The 18,442-nt window shown below is 44.8% G+C and overlaps 1 protein-coding gene across 1 annotated transcript in view; it reads left to right on the top strand.

Moving 5' to 3' along the window:
- MDGA2 (MAM domain containing glycosylphosphatidylinositol anchor 2) overlaps positions 1-18,442 on the top strand; it is a 382,446-nt gene that overhangs the window by 241,007 nt on the left and 122,997 nt on the right. Inside the window, exons 7-8 of the mRNA XM_075029427.1 lie at positions 2,407-2,736; positions 16,450-16,743. Coding sequence (XP_074885528.1) covers positions 2,407-2,736; positions 16,450-16,743 — 624 coding nt within the window. The remainder of the gene's footprint in view (positions 1-2,406; positions 2,737-16,449; positions 16,744-18,442) is intronic.

Raw genomic sequence — 18,442 nt, 5'->3', positions numbered from 1 at the left:
TGCATTCAACCTGGGTATTTGCTTGTAACATTTCTAACTGGTATTTTAATTGTGGGACTTTTCCAGTTGGAGATAACATATATAAACATACATATATACTTATGCACACTTATATGGGGGAGAGGGTTCTTGGGATTGTATAAGTAGCATTTTATATTCAGTACATCAAAATATATGTGTATCTGAAAGACTTAACGGCTGATTCTGAAGCACTCTTTCAAAAATAAGTATCATACCAACACTGCTTTAGAGCAATCACTTTATTGATGTAAATGGTGATAGTTCTAAGCTCATTTAGAGAGTGACAAGAAAAATCAGATAAGTGAGTTGCAGTATTGTTTTACTTTTGTGCAGGAGATTGATGAGCGAATGCTAGTAAAAGATGCTGGTCTCACCAGGAAGATGGTGGGAAATAATGTTTTCCAGAGTTACTGTGTTCCTGCATGGGTGTAGGGCTCTCCTGAGCACTGAGCCTGCCTTTGAGATGGTCTCAAAAACCTCGTCTGCCTTGGGGTTCCCATCTGAAACCCTGAGGCTACCTGATCTCTGCTTTGCTGTGGGCTAGAGAATTAAAGTAATTTATATTGCAGCCTTAAATAGTTGTTCTGGTTTGACCCCAGCCAGAAACTAAGCGCTGTTTAGCCGCTCACTCACGCCCTCCCACCCGGTGGGATGGGGGAGAGAACCGGAAAAAAAGTAAAACTCATGGGTTGAGATAAGAACAGTTTAACAGAACAGAAAGGAAGAAACTAATAATGATAATAATAACAATAATAAAGTGACAATAGTAATAATAAAAGGATTGGAGTATACAAATGATGCACAATGCAATTGCTCACCACCCCCTGACCGATGCCCAGTTAGTCCCCGAGAGGGGATCCCCCCACCTCCACTCCCCCCAGTTTATATACTGGGCATGACATCACACGGTATGGAATACCCCTTTGGCCAGTTTGGGTCAGCTGCCCTGGCTGTGTCCCCTCCCAACTCCTTGTGCCCCTCCAGCCTTCTTGCTGGCTGGGCATCAGAAGCTGAAAAATCCTTGACTTAAGTCTAAACATTACTTAGCAACAACTGAAACCATCAGTGTGTTATCAACATTCTTCTCATACTGAACCCAAACCAGAACACTGTACCCAGCTACTAGGAAGACAATTAACTCTATCCCAGCTGAAACCAGGACAATAGTCTTGGATGCAGGTAGAGATCCTTGGGATACAGTGTGCCTCTCTAAATGATGATGTTCTGCTCTCAGTTATGTGTGCAACCTTCAGCCTCAGGTTTCTCCTGCGAGTACGGGATGGGTTTTCCTCATCTGACAAGACCCAGCTGGGGAAGCGCAACCAAGGTGCTCGTGGTGGGCTGTCCTGCGTGGTGACACCTCTGAAGAGCATCTTCTTGCCTTTTCCCGTTGACCGTTGCCTAAAGATGAACTTTGAGCCCCCTTACCTTTTAGAGCTGGCAGCAGTTTCCCCACCTGGACCACGCTCCGCAGTTCGGTGGGGTAAGGCTCCGGGCAGCCGCGGGGACTGAGGGAGCCCTCCAGGCTGCCCCGGGGAAGGAGCAGTGTATGTAAACCAGGGCAGGCTGTAGCCTCAGGCATGTGCTTACCTATTCTCATTTAACCAGCTGACATAAAGCTATTTTGCATGGTTGTGTTTGTTTTCCGGATAGATTGGAGATGACACCGCTGGTTGTATTAGTGATGTTAGGTTGATATCTCTATTTTCTCTTCTCTCAGTGCTCTGATAGCATGGGGGCGAGGAAGGGCTTGTAAATACCTCCGGAGACAGATAACAAACACTGAGTGTTCATGAATTTTTTTGGTTACTCTTCAGTTGCCAGCAGCTCAAACTGATTTAGGTGCTGTGACTTCCTATTTTTCATTTAGGAAATGACAAGTATTTTAGCAATGTATACTCTGTGATGATAATTGATTAAGATTTGATCCTACAAAAAAATTAACCATGTGCTAAATGTGTGCATTGGAAGTTTCAGTGAATTCCCGAGCATCATAGAATCATAGAATGGTTTGGGTTGGAAAGTTCTTTAAGAACTTTAAAGTTCATCTAGTCCAACCCCCCTGCCATGAGCAGGGACATCTTCAACTAGACCAGGTTACTCAGGGTCCCCTCCAACTTGACCTTGAATGTCTCCAGGGATGGGGCATCGACCACCTCTCTGGGCAACCTGTGCCAGTGTTTCACCGCCCTCACAGTGAAAAAACTTCTTCCTTATAGCTAGTCTAAATCTACCCTCTTTTAGTTTAAAACCATTACCCCTTGTCCTATCACTACAAGCCCTATTAAAATCATATGTAAGCATAGCGTGAGCATAAGTCTTTGCAAAGTCTGAATGTGCAAAATTTGTACTTTATTATAGTAAACTTTTTTTTGCATATTTCAGCCTTAAAAAAAGGACGCTTTTGGATCACCCCTGACCCATATCACAAAGATGACAACATCCAGATTGGGCGAGAGGTGAAAATCTCCTGCCAGGTGGAAGCCATCCCTTCTGAAGAGCTTACGTTCAGCTGGTTTAAAAATGGACGTCCCTTGCGAAGCTCTGAAAGGATGGTCATCACACAGACTGACCCCGATGTTTCACCTGGCACCACAAACCTGGACATTATTGACTTGAAATTCACTGACTTTGGGACATACACATGTGTTGCGTCTCTGAAGGGAGGTGGCATATCCGATATCAGCATTGATGTCAACATCTCCAGCAGTACAGGTAAGGAGGCTTTCTTTGATATCAGTTTTACTTTGATACAGCCAAGCTATGGCTTTCCTTTACTCAGGGAAAAAAGGTGCATACACAGAGCACTTCTCACCACGAAGATATCCAAGCAGACCCTTGATCAAGGGCTGAGTTGCTTTGATTAAAGAACAGAAACCTGAATAAGTAGCATGTGGTGCACTCTCCCCAAAACGCGCTAGGATCTGATTTACCCAGGCGCGTCTTCTTTTACTGTCAGAAAGTTATTGCTTCTGTAAAAGGACTTTGGCCTTTATTTAGGACTTCAAGGTATTCAGAGTCATGAAAAAATAGCTAGTAGGAAATTATAAGGAGAAACAGGAGGGTGTTACGTTAACCAAACTGAATCCATCCAGCTACTCTAATCGAACAGCAAGTGCCAAGTACGGAAGGAGCTCTTTTTTCTTAAAGATTACGCATTGCATGTGGGTGAATCATGCTATTACCAATCAGCCGAAAGTTTAAGGTATCTGTTACTTGTATTTCCAGATCAGTGATTGAAACGTCTCTCTCTTTGATAAGCTAGAGCCTTGGCTATTACTTTGATAATAAATATCTTGTACTATGGAATAGGAATATGTAACACAATAGTAATTGCCTGCTTTTCTTTATCTCATTGCTAATAGCTGGTTTGTAACCAATAGATTTCATAGAATTTTCCCCCCAGTAGTCAACTTTAATAACTGAGGTAGTCTATGTTAATAAAATGAACTAGAAAACATTCTGAATGAAGAATTTTTTTCCTGACAAAAATTTGTTGCAACCAGAAGTAAAAAAAAAAAAAAGAGTTGTTGCTGGTTGATTTCTATGGAGAAGGATAAAGAAAAGCATTTCTGTTTTCAGAATACTATTTTCTGTTAAAATGCAGCGGCAAGTAGTGTCAGTATTATATCTACTATCCATCCTGTCTTTTATATGAAGAGCTGCTGTGCTTTTCCTCAGATTGTGCTTGTTATTCACTGGGATAAGGCATGCAGTGCATGCCGTTTAGAAGTAAGACAACAAAGAACACACTGGAAAGCATTTTTATAGTATGTGTTGTGGTTTAACCCAGCCAGCAGCTAAGCACCACGCAGCCGTTTGCTCGCTCCCCCGACCCAGTGGGATGGGGGAGAGAATCGGAAAAAAGTAAAACTCATGGGTTGAGATAAGAACAGTTTAATAGGATAGAAAAAGAAGAAAATAATGATAAAAATAATGCTAACAAAATGACAATAATAATAATATAATAATAATAAAAGAATTGAATATACAAAACAAGTGATGCACAATGCAATTGCTCACCACTCACTGACCGATACCTAGTCAGTTCCCGAGCAGTGATCTGCCCCAGGCCACCTCCCCCCAGTTTATATACTGGACATGACATCACACGGTATGGAATACCCCTTTGGCCAGTTTGGGTCAGCTGCCCTGGCTGTGTCCCCTCCCAACTCCTTGTGCCCCTCCAGCCTTCTTGCTGGCTGGGCATCAGAAGCTGAAAAATCCTTGACTTGGTATAAACTCTACTTAGCAACAACTGAAACCATCAGTGTGATATCAACATTCTTCTCATACTGAACCCAAACCAGAACACTGTACCAGCTACTGGGAAGACAATTAACTCTATCCCTGTGAAAACCAGGACAGCATGGAAGGAAAATGTTTAATAGACATCTTCTGACCCCTTTTTACCAAACATATTCAAGTATATGCTTTCTGCTATTTCAAAAAGATTAAATGCACACTTTTGCCTCAAAGAGCATATCCAGAGTTCTATTTTCCAGATTTTACAAAGTCAGTAATAATTTGCAAGTACATACCATGGCTAAACAATCTCTCTTACAACTTCCATGATAAATTATTATTTAGATTTTAATACATGAACCTGCCCTCCATCTTCAGTACAATACTGGTACCATAGATCCCGCTTGAGCACCACATTGCTTCTGACATGAGTCTGGAAAGTTTGCCCACTTCAAGTGTTTCATGAAGAATATTGTGTACAACAGGGCAATGAGACAGGATTGACTTGTGGTTTGGAGAGGAGCCTGGGAAGGAAAGCCGTGTGGTTGAGTTGGGGGCCACTTAAGCAAAACGGACATATATAAGCCCATGGGACTGGCTAGGAGGTATCTAAGGGAACTGGCCAGTGTCACTTCAAGGCCACTTTGTTATCTTTGAAAAGTCATGGTGACCTACAGAGATCTAACAAAGACTGGGAAAACTGAAATTTTAGCCCATCTTCCAAGAAGGCACGAAGGAGATGCAGGGGGGTACAGGCCAGTCATCCTCACCTTCTAGAAGCTGTCAGTCCACGTGAAGGACCAGGAGGTGACTGGAAGCACCCAGCATGGATTATCAGAAGCTGGCTGTGCCTGACCCAGCCTGGTTGCCTGCTACAATAAAAAGACTGTCTCTGTGGGCAAGGAGAGGGAAAGAAAAGCTGTTTGCCTTGACTTTAGGGCAGCCTTCAGCACAGTCTTTCGTAGCATCTTTATAGCCAAACTGATGAAGCATAGTTTGGAGATGTGGACTGGAAATAAGGTGTGTTTGGAAAATGAGTTGCAGAGAGTTGTGTTCACTGATAGAGGCGCAAAATTTGTGCGTGTATAAGTGAACAAGCAGTCAGCATTTTTACACAGTTCACCTTTTCTGTGTCCCACCCTGAAACGTAATGCACACATACACAAACCTTGAGAGGTGGGAGGAAAACACTAATTTTATTTAGTTTAGTTAGTTCTTATTTTATTATTTGCTATTTATTTTCTATTTGTGTTATTGTTCAGGGATCCTTGAATATTTCACTTCTTTTTGCTCACTTTTGTAAGTATAAACCAGAAGTATTTATTTTTACTGTTTGATAACCCTTGAAATGATTTTGTGCAATTTTGTGGACTTTTAGTTAACTTCAGAATGCCTATGCTGGAGCAACGCAAGGAGCTTGGGGAGGTAGTTGTGGAGGGCTGTTCCCTTGCAGTGGTACAGGCTGGGGCTGCCTGGCCAGGGAGCAGCTCCGCGGGGTCCCAGCAGGCAGTGAATGACCATGAGCAGCAACGTGCCATGGCAGCAATGGAGGCCAATGGATACTGCGTCCAGTTTTGGACCCTCAATGTAGGAGAGGCTTCAACAAACCGGGTTGAGTACAGCAGAGGCCATGAAGATGGTCAAGAGTGGCTGGGGGAAGGGGCTTGTCCAGCCTGGAGAAGAGACAGCTCTAGGGCACCTAACAGCAGCCATCCCCTGCCTATAAGGGATGTATCGAGAGGATGGAGCCAGGCTCTTCCACCAGTGTGTACTGGGAAGGTGAGAGGCAAGGGGTGTGAGTTGAAATGAGACGTTCAGACTGCATATAAGGAGCAACTTTTTCCCTGTGAGGACGTCTGAGCGGGAAACATTGTGGGATCTCCATGCCCGGGAGGTTTTGAAGACCTGATAAAGCCCTAAGCAGCCTGGTCTGACCTCACATCTGGCCATGCCTTGAGCTGGAGCTTGGACTAGAGACCTCCTGAGCTCCCTTCCCACCTCAATGATCCCTTGAAGAATGTAGGGATAGAAACACTAACCAACAGATTCATGGACAAGGGAGCAGCCTGTCGGCCAAAAGAAACATGTTCTTCAAGCTTATTAGTGCATAGCTTATGAACAGGTAAAGAACTGAGAGGATTATTGTAGGGTAAGAGCTGAGTTTGGCATGATGGATGGCAGTTGCATGCAAACTTTGTTACCTGCTTGCCAGGGTGAAGTGGACAGTGAAGTTTGTGCAGTCATGCATTGCCCATCTGGCAGACAGTAACTGCTATATTATCTGTACTTGCTGGGGAATCATTTGGGAAATTGATGGGATTTATTGGAAACATCCATTAGATGGCTGCACCTATAAGCTCGTCACAATTTCTGCAGGCAGTGATGAATGATGTCAGTTCTTAAATTTACTGTCCTGTAACACTCAAGAAAATCAGAAAGGGGGAAGAAAAACTAGTGTTTGGGATCAGCCTTATTTAGCATCTTAAAAGAAATTCTGCCTATTTGTATGACTTCATTACCCGATTAAGTGGAAGCTGAAATAGTTTCAGTGTGCTTTTGAAGGTCATTACTGATTCATCAAGATTCATTACTGCTGTGGTAATTATGAACATAAGGCCTAGGCACAAACACGTTTTCCAAATGCCAGGACTTGCACGGATATATTAATATCGTGCTGTGTCTGTTTGCTGGTTTGGGGGAGAATTCTCTCTTCCTGGCGTGCACGAGGTTCCTCCTGGAGTCACCGAGTGAGGCAGGAGGGACTGTGCCACCTCATAAGGAAGGAGGGAGACGGTTAGGTCTCCTCTGTCCCTCCAGCAGATTGGAAAGGGATGTGTTGCCACGCAAGGGACGTGCCAGCCTCTTGGCATACTAGGCATTGCACTTGTTTAGTAGGAATATTTTTCCCTTGACATTTTGTACTTTCAACAAGAAAGGCATAGATTTATGTCCTGAGTATCTTATATAAATGGACCTGAAGTAATGCCCTAGCAGCCTCGCCCCCACACATCTCCATAAAGTAGGTCACTGAACAGTGGAAATGAAGACTCAAATGTTGAATATTTGCCCTATAAAAGCCCTGTCATCCATAAAACCAACCCTGGGCGAATGTTACTGAAAGGCAGGATGGCTCTTCTGTGTGTGTGTTGTGTGCATGTCATGGGGAATCTGAGGGCAGAAGATGTTAAAACAGCAACAAAAAAACCCCAGTAAAATAGGCTCATGGTAAGCAAAAAAGAGAGATGGATCAGGAGAGTGTGTTAGTCTTTGTAAGCGATCTTATTCTCTGCCTTAAATATTATATTCAAAGCAAGAAGAATAAGGCTTTAGGTGATGTATGGTCTGCTCTGTTCAGTATGGGTTCTTACGCTATCTTTATCCCCCTAAAATCAGTATCAGTACAGTAAGAGATGTAACATCTGTCACTTCTGGCTTACTCTCTTTTCATCTTCCCCCTGGAGGTAGTATTGTGCAGTGAAGTGAGTTGTTATTTGGGGGGGGGTATTTTACTTTATTCTCTGGCTGCACTGCTCTGAATTTCTACTAGAAGGGCTGGATGGAGGAGATGGCTGATACTTTTGGGCTGGAGGTGATGGTGACCCTTCTTTTCCTAAAAGAGCCCTTTCTACTGTTTCACTCCTACCCAGTGTGAGCACAACTACATGTCCTACGTGGCAAATATGTCAACCAAATTCTTCATCTCTGGGTGAACCTGAAGATGTACTGAGCATGTACCACCCCAGGGGAGGCACAGCCCGAAGTGGGTCGTGGACTTTGGGCATGAGCACAGGGCAGGCTGGTGGCCTCCAGGTGTGCTGTTCCACCTCTGCAGCTAGTCGTATCGACAGATAGATTTGGTTTTACTTAAGTGCTGCCAGAGACAAGGAGAGAAATTCTTGAAGAACTAGTATATATGAGGTTGTGTCTGCTCCCTGCAGTATGGTGAGAGGGCTTCCCTGTTAAGTTAATCAGCTATCTATTAAATAATGAATTAATTAAACATCCAGGCTGATGTGTTAGGACATGTGGCCTTGATCTGTTTGTAGAGTATGTGTCCTCTGGTCATCTTGTTCCTCCTTTGATGACACATAAAAGAGACCTTCATTTTAGTTCTAAATGTTTATTAAAATCACAGTACTGCCTCTTCGCATAATGAAAAAATGCTTTTTGTGAGATAATTAGTGGTCCAATTAAGATATTTGTAAACCTTAAGCACTGTCCAGAGTGATCATTCACAGGCAACCCTGAGACATACCAGAAATTAGACAGACGTTTCATTATTGCAGTAAATTGATTATTTTTGTAAGCCATTATCTTTGGAGTTTATCTTTGAAAGGAATAGGTGAACAGAAGGGACAGATAAATGCTGGATTTTGTTAAAAAGCTTTTCTTTTATAGTTCTATTTTAGTACTTAATGTACAGAGATTTTTCTTTTTAATTCTATCCCTGGGAGCCGCCGTCCCTTCCCATCACACAGCTTGCAGCACGGCTGGCCAAGCTGCTTGGCTGCCTGCTCCTGCGAGGATGGGGGCAAGGACGGGCGATCTCCTGCTCTGCAACCCCTTCCCTCCCCAGCACCTGGTTCCCCCCAGGAAGTCTGATTTCTCTGGGATGTGCTCATCCACCGCGGATTGACTTCAGCTGGGTTTCTGGGAGCAGACACCCACTTTAGCGGCCACATATTGCAGAGTCTCTTTATTCTTCTCTGGAGGGCTGTGGAGTTGGCTCATCATCTCACACTGCATATGGCTCATGGAGCTCCTCAGCATGACTCCTGCGAGATCACTGAAAGCTAATTTGGCTAATTTGCCACTGGCTGTGTATGTTCTCGGTTGAAAATGTGCCTCTTCAGAGTCTACTGCAGAATAAGGTGGTGTTTTAAGGTATTAAAAGTATGTTGAGGTATAAGAACTGATTCTGGAATTATTTTGCTGTTTAAGTGGATCTCTTATACAAGCCCCCGCCATGAAATCTGTGGTTGATATTCATGTGTTCACTCGCAATTAGAAGTGGCTTCTGCCCAAGAAAACATGGGCTGCGGTGCTTTCTCTTCTTTGTGTACGGGCAGGACAGCACACAGACAACCAGAGCAACGAGAACAGAAAGCGACCATGAAATCAAGACATGATTTCCTTACAGGTCGCTCGATTTACCTTCCACATGAGTAACTAGATAGTTCTTCTTTCATGGTGATGAAAGGTTAAAGTAAATTCTCTTGACTTCAGCTGCTTTTCCAATCATTTGGCTGGATCAGCAGTCTCCCCCAGGGCTCTTCTCTCACCTCTGGAGACCCTTTCAGCATATGCTCCCCCATATTCCCCAAGACTTTTTCTAAAAGAAATGCACATTTAGGGTATGCTGAGCAGTTTTAGTCTCTGTTTACAGAAATGTCTACAGAACCTGAATAATTATCGCTTGCTGCCCTTCAAAGGCTAAATGATCTTGTTCAAATACGTTTTGTGTACCAGCTCAGCTTCCTATGCCAAAGCTCAGTCTGCCCTGTCTTAAAAAAACCCCTCTGTCACATAAGGAGTATGAATCATGAACAGGGATCGAAATGCATGTCTCTGGCAGAGGATGATTAATACTAGAGATTCAGACCTTCAAATTCATAAATATTAGAGAAGGAGGATACGCAAATAATTTCACCTCTATCTCCTAGCCAGTACAGTGCAGATTCTTCAATATTCCTTATCCAGGCTGGTTTTAAATTACTTGAAGAGTGTGACTACCAACACTTCTTTTGGGAGATTATCTCTGAGTAATCTCCAGTGCGGATTATTTCTTGATATTCAGCTCAAATACTCCTTTGCTCTGCTTTATCCTATAATTACTAGTTATTACCATTAGTCCGTTTTAAGCAGCCTGATCACACTAGCCCACAGCTCCTCCCAGCCCACAGACTCCCCATCACTGCTAGGCTTGGCAGTCATTGCTTCAGGGCTATGGCTTGCCTTTCTGCCTGTTTAAGGCACCTGAGGAAATACAGAAGTGATAATACCCCTACTTCACCTGTGCCACCTGTAATCCCCAGTAAAGAGCTCAGGAGTCACGCTGGTCCCTCCCAAGCCTGCCATGGGGTCCCCACTTCTAGGGCTCCTTGTCCTCCTTACGCTGGTCGTCTTCTGCCCCTTTGAACGATTTCTGTGTAAGCAGATTCTTGCCTCTGCCATTGCCTCTTTGGCAATTAATTAAGCTATCTGGAGGTTCAAAACAGGGACGGTGACTTGACCCATCAGGACTTCAAAGATCTAGGGTAGACTAGAACTAGGTTTTGTCTACCTGACTGTCTATGCAGTGAATAAACGTATTAGGCTCATGCATTTTGGCTTTTTCTTTGAAATAGCTACTTTGGTCTTGTCCCAATTCTCCTATAGACACAGTGACTGTGCTGGATCAAGGATCCTATGGAATTACAGTAGAACTATCACAGGAGATCAGATGGAAGGGTCTAGTCTGGTTTTCTATTGCCAGTAACAGACACATCTGCCTAGGGAGCAGTTTAACACACAAAAAAAAAAAAAAAAAAAAAAAAAAAAAAAAAGAGGACAAGAATACAGTGATACCTTCTGCCATCTGACCTTCTGGTGAGTCAGTGACTTTCAGTGGCAAAGGTTGTCTCAGACTATTTTATTTAAGAGCCAGGAGTGGACGTATATCAACAGTAGCCCTTTTATGCGTGTGCCTCTACCAATTTCAAAGGATAATACTATGTGGTTTTAAAGTAGGTGCTACTCTAGTGTTACTAACGCTTTTGTTTTTCAAGTGATAACCCTCTACTTTAGGAAACAGATTTAACTGCTAAGAGTATTAACTTCTGGTTTAAGCCACTTGCTGCATGAATAAGGTAATGTTTGTTGTTTCAAATATAGAGTTTAGCTAATTTATTATTCAGCACAAGCAGGAACAGAGTTGACCTTTATTTGCAGCAGGCTCTGTAGCTGGTGCTGCAGGAGACATGCCGATGCCTCAGCGGGGAGGGCTGAGCCCCTCCGAGACTCTTGGCTTGTGCCACAGCAGCACCTGCCAGGAGAGGGAGGCTGGCACAGCTGGCAGCACCCCAACACGGCCGGCAGCACCCCAACATGGCCAGCAGCACCCCGACACAGCTGGCAATACCCTGCTCGCTTGGCTGGCACCCCTCTCTGCTCGCCCCACTGGCAGCACCTTTGCTAGCACGCCGATGTTCGTGCACGTTTGCTCGCACACCCTTGCATCTTTGGTCGTGCACCCTTGTTCACGCACCTTTGCTCCTTCACCTTTGTCTGCGCACCCTTGCTCAGGCATTCTTGCTTCTAGTAACAAGTGATGGGATGAGAGGAAACAGCCTCAAGTTGTGCTAGGGGAGGTTTAGATTGGATATTAGGAAAAATTTCTTCACCCAAAGGGTTGTCAGGCATCGGAACAGGCTGCCCAGGGAAGTGGTTGAGTCGCCATCCCTGGAGGTATTTAAAAGATGGGTAGACATGGCACTTAGGGACATGGTTTAGTGGTGGACTTGGCAGTGTTAGGTTGGACTTGATGATCTTAAGGGTCTTTTCCAACCTAAATGATTTTATGTTTCTATGTTTCTATACCCTTGCTCACGCAGACTTGCCAGGCCCTCCTCCACAGCAGGCTCAGCCGCCTGCTCCCTGGTCCTGGGGCTTCCCTGTGTCTTGGGTTGTAGTAAGGGAAGAAAAACTTTGAATGATTATTTTCTCCTCAGTTCTCTAGCTCTCCTCCCCCTGCCGCCATCTTCCTGATTTCTCTGTGGGCATTGCATTGATTTGAGTATCTTTTGTGGCTTTTTTTAGCCTTATTGCTTATGAAAACAAGTCACACATGATCAGGCTGCCAGTGCCTGTCAGTTGGTGTGTCACAATCCCCCACACCCCCTGATATTTTTTGACCCTGTAGCTAATTTAAGCCAAATTTGACAGCGGAATAGACATCTCGGAGATAATTAAGTACCTGCAAGTTTGTAAAAATAAATAGGTGAGTATAAAAAGGGAAACCCTAGCAAAACTCCTCTCTAGGCAAAGGTTCAGTGTTGTCCTCCTTCCTAATTAGACAGTAGAGAATCAGCATCTGAGTTAAGGGGGACCCTTAGCCATAACCGCTGTGGTGGGGGCAGAGAAATACTTCATGGGAGCTCACAGTCTTTGGCACTATCAGTCAAATGTGATACATGAAAGCTGCAGCCAGGCTTCTTATTTATGGTATTGCCCATGAAATGTTGTGTTTTAATAGATGGTCTTGTCCCTCCCCTCTCCTTCTCTGTTTCCAGTAACAAGAACATTAATAAATACAGTAAACCATAATAATATATTAACTGGCTTACAATGTGACAGATACTGTTTATGCTGCAAAATGGCACAGGAGAAGATGAGTCAGGGTATTTTAAGGTATCTCTCCATCTGGGGTACTGATGCAGCCTATCTTATCAGCCTGCCTGCAGACCTCATAGTCTATGGTCCTTATCTTGGCAGTGTGCAGTTTTTTGCAGTACAGTTATCTCTATTCTTCAGAAATAAAACCGAGTTAAAGAGAGGGTAAATTACTTGCTCACAGTTGCACAGGACCTTTTTGGCATGCATCTTTTTTTTTTCCCCTCAAAAATGTGTGTCCTGTGCCATTCACTCTCCTTCCTCTCAAAAGCCTCCAGAAGCTGTATGTGACCATGATAAGCAGGGCGTATTCTTTCCTGGTTTCTTCCTTATATGATTCATAGCTTGCTCTGTGTCCAAATTTCTGAATTACCCCTGCCTCTTGGTCTGAGATGCTGTTTCTTGCAGCTGGCAGGCTCCCACAGCTGGAGCTCAGGGCTGGTGCCCTCCTGCATCCCCACAGTGCAGCTGCATGGGAAGCAAGTCTTCGTAAATCCCCAGCTGCACCCTACATCTCTGTCCCTGTTCCTCTCTAGGTCCGCATCTTGGATGCACTAAATTTGTCTGTTTACTCCTCCCGTGATGAGCTTAGTGAAGGAGTTACTTAAACCGGAGGAACATTGTGGATATCTGGGGAGCAGCTCTTCAATTTATTTGTATCCCAGCCCTGTTTCAAGTGCAGCGTTGGGTCAGCCTCCACCCATGAAGCTGGCTTTGCTGCCTTCTCTCTCATTTTTTGTCTCTCTTCTGTCATGCGTTGCCTTCACAGGCAGCATTTGCACAGGACCGCTTGCTGTGCCGAAGGCAAGTCTTGCTCCTGGCTCCGTGCTTGAGATGAGAAGTTACAGCCCTTTCTCCAGCCAGAAAGTGGGTGATTTCTGAGACTAAGACGGTGTGATTTTTATAGTCCAGACCTGTTGCTCTGATGGCAGTCTGAAAAGGATGGAGTCTGGAACAGGCTGCCAGCACAATATGTCCAGAAATAGGTCTACATGGACAACTACTAAAGGGAAAACTCAAGTCCTGGACCCATCTGGACCATGGGCTTGCAAGCAGAACTGTAGATAGTGCTGTAGGCTGGTACATAGCAGATAGCAGATATTTTGTTTGAGGGCTGTGACCCCACAGTCTTGGCCTCACGGTTCTCACGGTCAGTGAATCCCTGAGACGGGAGAAGGTTGTGCTTCCCCAGGGCAGCTGGAGATGCCGCAGGGGCAGGGAGGGTGAGGACAGCTACGAGGGAGCCTGCAGCATCCGTACCAATGGGGACATGCTTTGATCTAAGCACGTTCACAGCAGGGAACAGATCCACTGCCCAGGGGGGAAGGGAAAAAGTACATTTTTTTTACTGGTCCAGACAGAGCTGTGTATTATTTGATCTAAGCTGAGAAACCACAAGCCAGGTGAGCTGGAAAAAAATGTTCAGAAGGAGGCTCCTTCCTGCAGGCAGGCAGCACACAGCGTGCTTCCAAACCTTTCTCTTTTAACTGTATTTTCCTTCTTGGAACAATACCCTTTTCCCAGTTTAGTCTGTGTTTTCATAGAGCACTGCTTTAGAAAGTGGCCATTTGGTATCTATCTGATGTGCTGGCTTTCAGAGAGAAGGCGGAGGAGTCCCACCACAAGCACCTGGCTGGTGCAGGTCCAGCACAAGTACCGTGTACTGCACAGCAGGAGTGTGGGCTGTAGAAATGAGGGAGAGGCAAGGGCACACATTGATGGAGAAACGCAGTCAGAAGAGGTTGGAGAAGCCCAGAGCAGCACCCGTGCTCCTTCTGTCTCATCCCTCGCCACCTTCAGCACCCTTTTTTCTCTGGTAGAGCTCTGACAAGACTGCTTCCGTGGCTTTGTACCACTCTCCCTTCGCTGGGGTGGACCGTCATGTCCTGCAGCCCTTCCTTTTCAGGGGCTTTGGGCATCTTCATGGGGTGGTTCTCCTCTGGGCTCCCTCCAAGTGATCCAGGTCTCTGGGACACCGGCCTGTGGTCATAACCTGCTATGGCACACACGGGCATAACTGAAAAATAAGAATGTTTTATTAATGTTGGGAATGTTTTATTAAGTAGTCTTTCTCTTTTACTTTTTTTTTCTTTTTTCTTTTCCTTCTTCTTTTTTTGAAGTATAAAATAATTTTTCCTTTACTCTTCTGTGGAGAAAGTTATTTCCACTTTTGCATGTCCCACCAGATTCAGAAGGAGCTATTAAAGCCTTCAAAACAGCTGAAAACAGCGTTTGGTACCTATGAAAGTCCCTGACTTAAGCTCTGATTCCTAGCAGGCTTATGAGGTCTGTAGACACAGGGTAGATCCCAGGGGAAAACTGGAACTGTTTCTCACTGGTACAAGTCTGTTGTTTCTGTCTCTGGGGGCCTGAAAATAGCCTTTGATTATTTTTTACTGCGGACAGGAGTTATGGTGCAGGCTGTATTTTGTCAGTCCTGGCATTGAAGCAAAGCAGTTGAGGGCAGGACAGCGTGGAGAGGTAATGCTCCTAGGAAGGGCTGTTTTAAAACAGAAAGCATCTCTCTATGTGATTCAGAACAGAAGACCCATAAAGGCAGCCCAGTTTTCAGAAGGCACGAAAGGAAAGAGAGGGTGGGCAGTGATTAAATCAGGTTTTTCCATATCTTCACCCGCCACACGGCAGCCCGCGCCCTCCCGCTAAGCAAGGGGCCACGGTGCCGAAGGCACCATGTGTGATCTGGAGATCAGAGGCAGCTTCGGAGACGGCGCTTTCATTTGTGTTGCGCTAAGAGAGGAGTAAGAAATTGGCTATAAACCCAATATAGGTATGACGAGATGGGAACGATAATTGGACATGGCAAAACCATTCTCGTCACGTCAGCGGAGCTTGCGGTGCTTTGTAATTATTAAATGCTGTCACCAAAATGACTGAGGCAGAGGGGCCGCCTCTGATGGGACCGATGGTGGAAGCTCACTGGGATGCCCGTCACGCAAACACCGAGGCCTTTGCCGGGGTGCCGTGCCATTTCTGTCCTGATCGAGCGCCTCGCACAGCGGCATCCCTCCTGTGGCAAGCGAGATCATCTCCTCCCTGCCGAGGACTGGTGATTCAGAGCCGTGACTGATAATTTGGAGAGGTGCTGGGGGCAGTTAGGAAGTCCTGCTCTTGCAAGACTGCGGAGAGGAGGAAGGATGGGTCCTTGGGCATCGCCGCTCGCTGTGCAGAGGTGCCAGGGATTCCTGCTCCGAGGGGTTGTCTAACTCCTGCTGGAAACAGTTGCTCACTTATTCCTTCCAGATTTGGTAATGCAAATCTCTGTGAAAAAAGTACCACTTTGATAAACCTCCTGTGGTAGAAAGATGCCAACTGCCTTTTGGTTTCAGGTGTTGAATTCTGAGCTGATTTCTGAATTGGCATGATTCGTCCTCATTGCGTGGCCATTAAGAGCTGGATAAAATCAGCAGCCAGTCTGTTATAAAGAAAGGTTCTTAGTGCCAAATACTCATAAAAAGGAAAGCCATAACTTGCAGTGATAAAGTGCTAGCTGTGACCGGTGGTCCAAATGCGCTGATGTACGCTGGTACGGCATATTGGCATGTCAGAGACACACAGGGAGGCAAGTGTCATAGCTGGGGCTGTTAAATCTTGGTTTAACCACTTCAAGCAGCTGAGGACCTTGTCTCATAAATACAGTATCATTGCACAGTCTTCCAATATATGTAGTCAATATGCGTTGCTGTCTGTTTATAAATTCTTTCTTGATGTACAATGACGACTGTAACAAGCAAGAAAGCCACCTGATGTCTCTGTAATGCTAACGGTTGAACCATCTCTTTTTCTCTTTTGAAGTCCCACCCAATTTGACTGTTCCTCAAGAAAAGTCACCCCTGGTCACCCGGGAAGGGGACACGATTGAGCTGCAGTGCCAGGTGACAGGGAAGCCCAAGCCTATCATTCTCTGGTCCCGAGCAGACAAGGAGGTCGCGATGCCGGACGGGGCGATGCAGACGGAGAGCTACGATGGGATCCTGAGGATAGTGAACGTGTCCAGGGAGATGACGGGAACCTACAGGTGCCAGACCAGCCAATACAACGGGTTTAATGTGAAACCCAGAGAAGCTTTGGTACAGCTCATTGTACAGTGTAAGTAGACCCTTATTTTCTTTCCGTGTGGTTTTGCTGAGAAAAAGAAGTTGATTTATTTCTCCCCTAAATACACAGCAGCAAGAGTCTTATGGTTGTTACGTTTTTGATGCTGTGTTGTTTGGCTCTGTATTTCCCTGAATCCATTATTTTAATGTAAATATAGAAGTAAAAATGACATAGGAGTCCCATTTATAGTAAAAAAAAAAAGCATGAGGCAATCATGATTTTCCCAATGCCTAGCTTTAAATTTCTTGACATGGGAACAAGCACATGAGATAGGAGGACATATTTCTATAAATGCAGATCTGATACTGATCTCATTTGCTGATACTGTGTAAAACAAGAAGAAAAAAATGAGAGAAAGAGCTGTTCCATCTTAGCTGATCTGCATGCAGATCTGCATGCAGATCTGACTCTGAATGTGAACCAGCAGCATCAGGAATGAGAAGGAAAACATAAGGGGAAATCAATTATTTTGGAAATGCTCAGTGTTTATTATTGGAAAATGAAAAGTCTGCTTTGATATGGTTTATGGGGAATATTGAGCCATTCTTTGTTGCTGTGTATCTGATAAAGATGTTCACTAAATGACTTTCATGTGTTTGTTGTATTGTTGGTACTTATTTTCACTTTTTTATAAAGTGACTTGTGCAGCCCTCATTTATTCCAGTTTCAGATGCCCAAATATTATGGCAGATTTGCTTTTTAGCAGTGTTCCGTGCTCAGCACAAATGACCTCCTTTGGGGCCTCCAGGGATGAGATGCTGCAATATACATAGTTATTACTAATAATCAACTGATTTGTTTTTTCCAAGGTCTGTTGTATAACAAATTATTTATGCACTTGATTACATGTTGTGGTATCTACAGCACTTTCATCAGAGCTATTTACTGGTGTGCCGACACAGCTTTTTATCAAAGCATGCTTCTGTCCCAGCCAGCAGTCACGTGGATTAATGACACCAAGAGCCTCCTGAGAGTCAAGCCTGCGGGCAAGCTGGAGCCTTCTCGCTTGGGCTTCTGGTTGTGGGTCCATCTGCATTAGGACTGCCTTCATCCCACCTGCACTGATGTATCTCAATTTGGAAGCAGAGGGGTCTTTGGCTCCCTCTCTAGAGACTGCAGAAAATGACTTGGATCTTAGATCATCCTCCAGAGAGGTCTGTCTGTCCCTAGAGAACATAAAAGGACCATGGGGGGATTAGTCTCCTACCGATGGCGCTTTTAAAGCAGATGGATCATTTTAGGGAAGACTGGCTCCTGTAGGACTGAATGGGCTGGACCAGTCTGCACGAGCTGCCTTAATTCAGAGCTGTGGTGGCACTGGGGAGCCCTCGCTGGCACAAGAACTTTTACTCATGTCATTATTACTAGGATCGTGGTTATTCTGATAATAGCTTTTGTGGTTATCATCACTAGGACTACTCCTGATGACACACGGCTTCTCTTTCACATCTCCTGTAACAAGCCGTCATCATTATAGGTGTTTAATTTTAGCTGCACAGAAAAGGTGATTTACAGAAGGTAAATGTCACGAAAGGGTAGAAGATGAAAGACACAGAAAGGCAGAATGTAGGATACGTGGATGGGGCCCCAAGTCCATCCTGTAAATGGACATGTCACCAGGGCACCGGTCGTTGTCAGGGCTGATAGAGCTGGTGGTACCGTGTCCGGGGCCCTCGCGGCATGAACAGTG

The sequence above is a fragment of the Buteo buteo genome, chromosome 6 (genome assembly GCF_964188355.1).
Source record: "Buteo buteo chromosome 6, bButBut1.hap1.1, whole genome shotgun sequence".
In the NCBI taxonomy this organism is placed as follows: Eukaryota; Metazoa; Chordata; class Aves; order Accipitriformes; family Accipitridae; genus Buteo; species Buteo buteo.
Note: the sequence above shows the minus strand (reverse complement) of the source record. Positions and strands in the feature narration are given on the sequence as shown.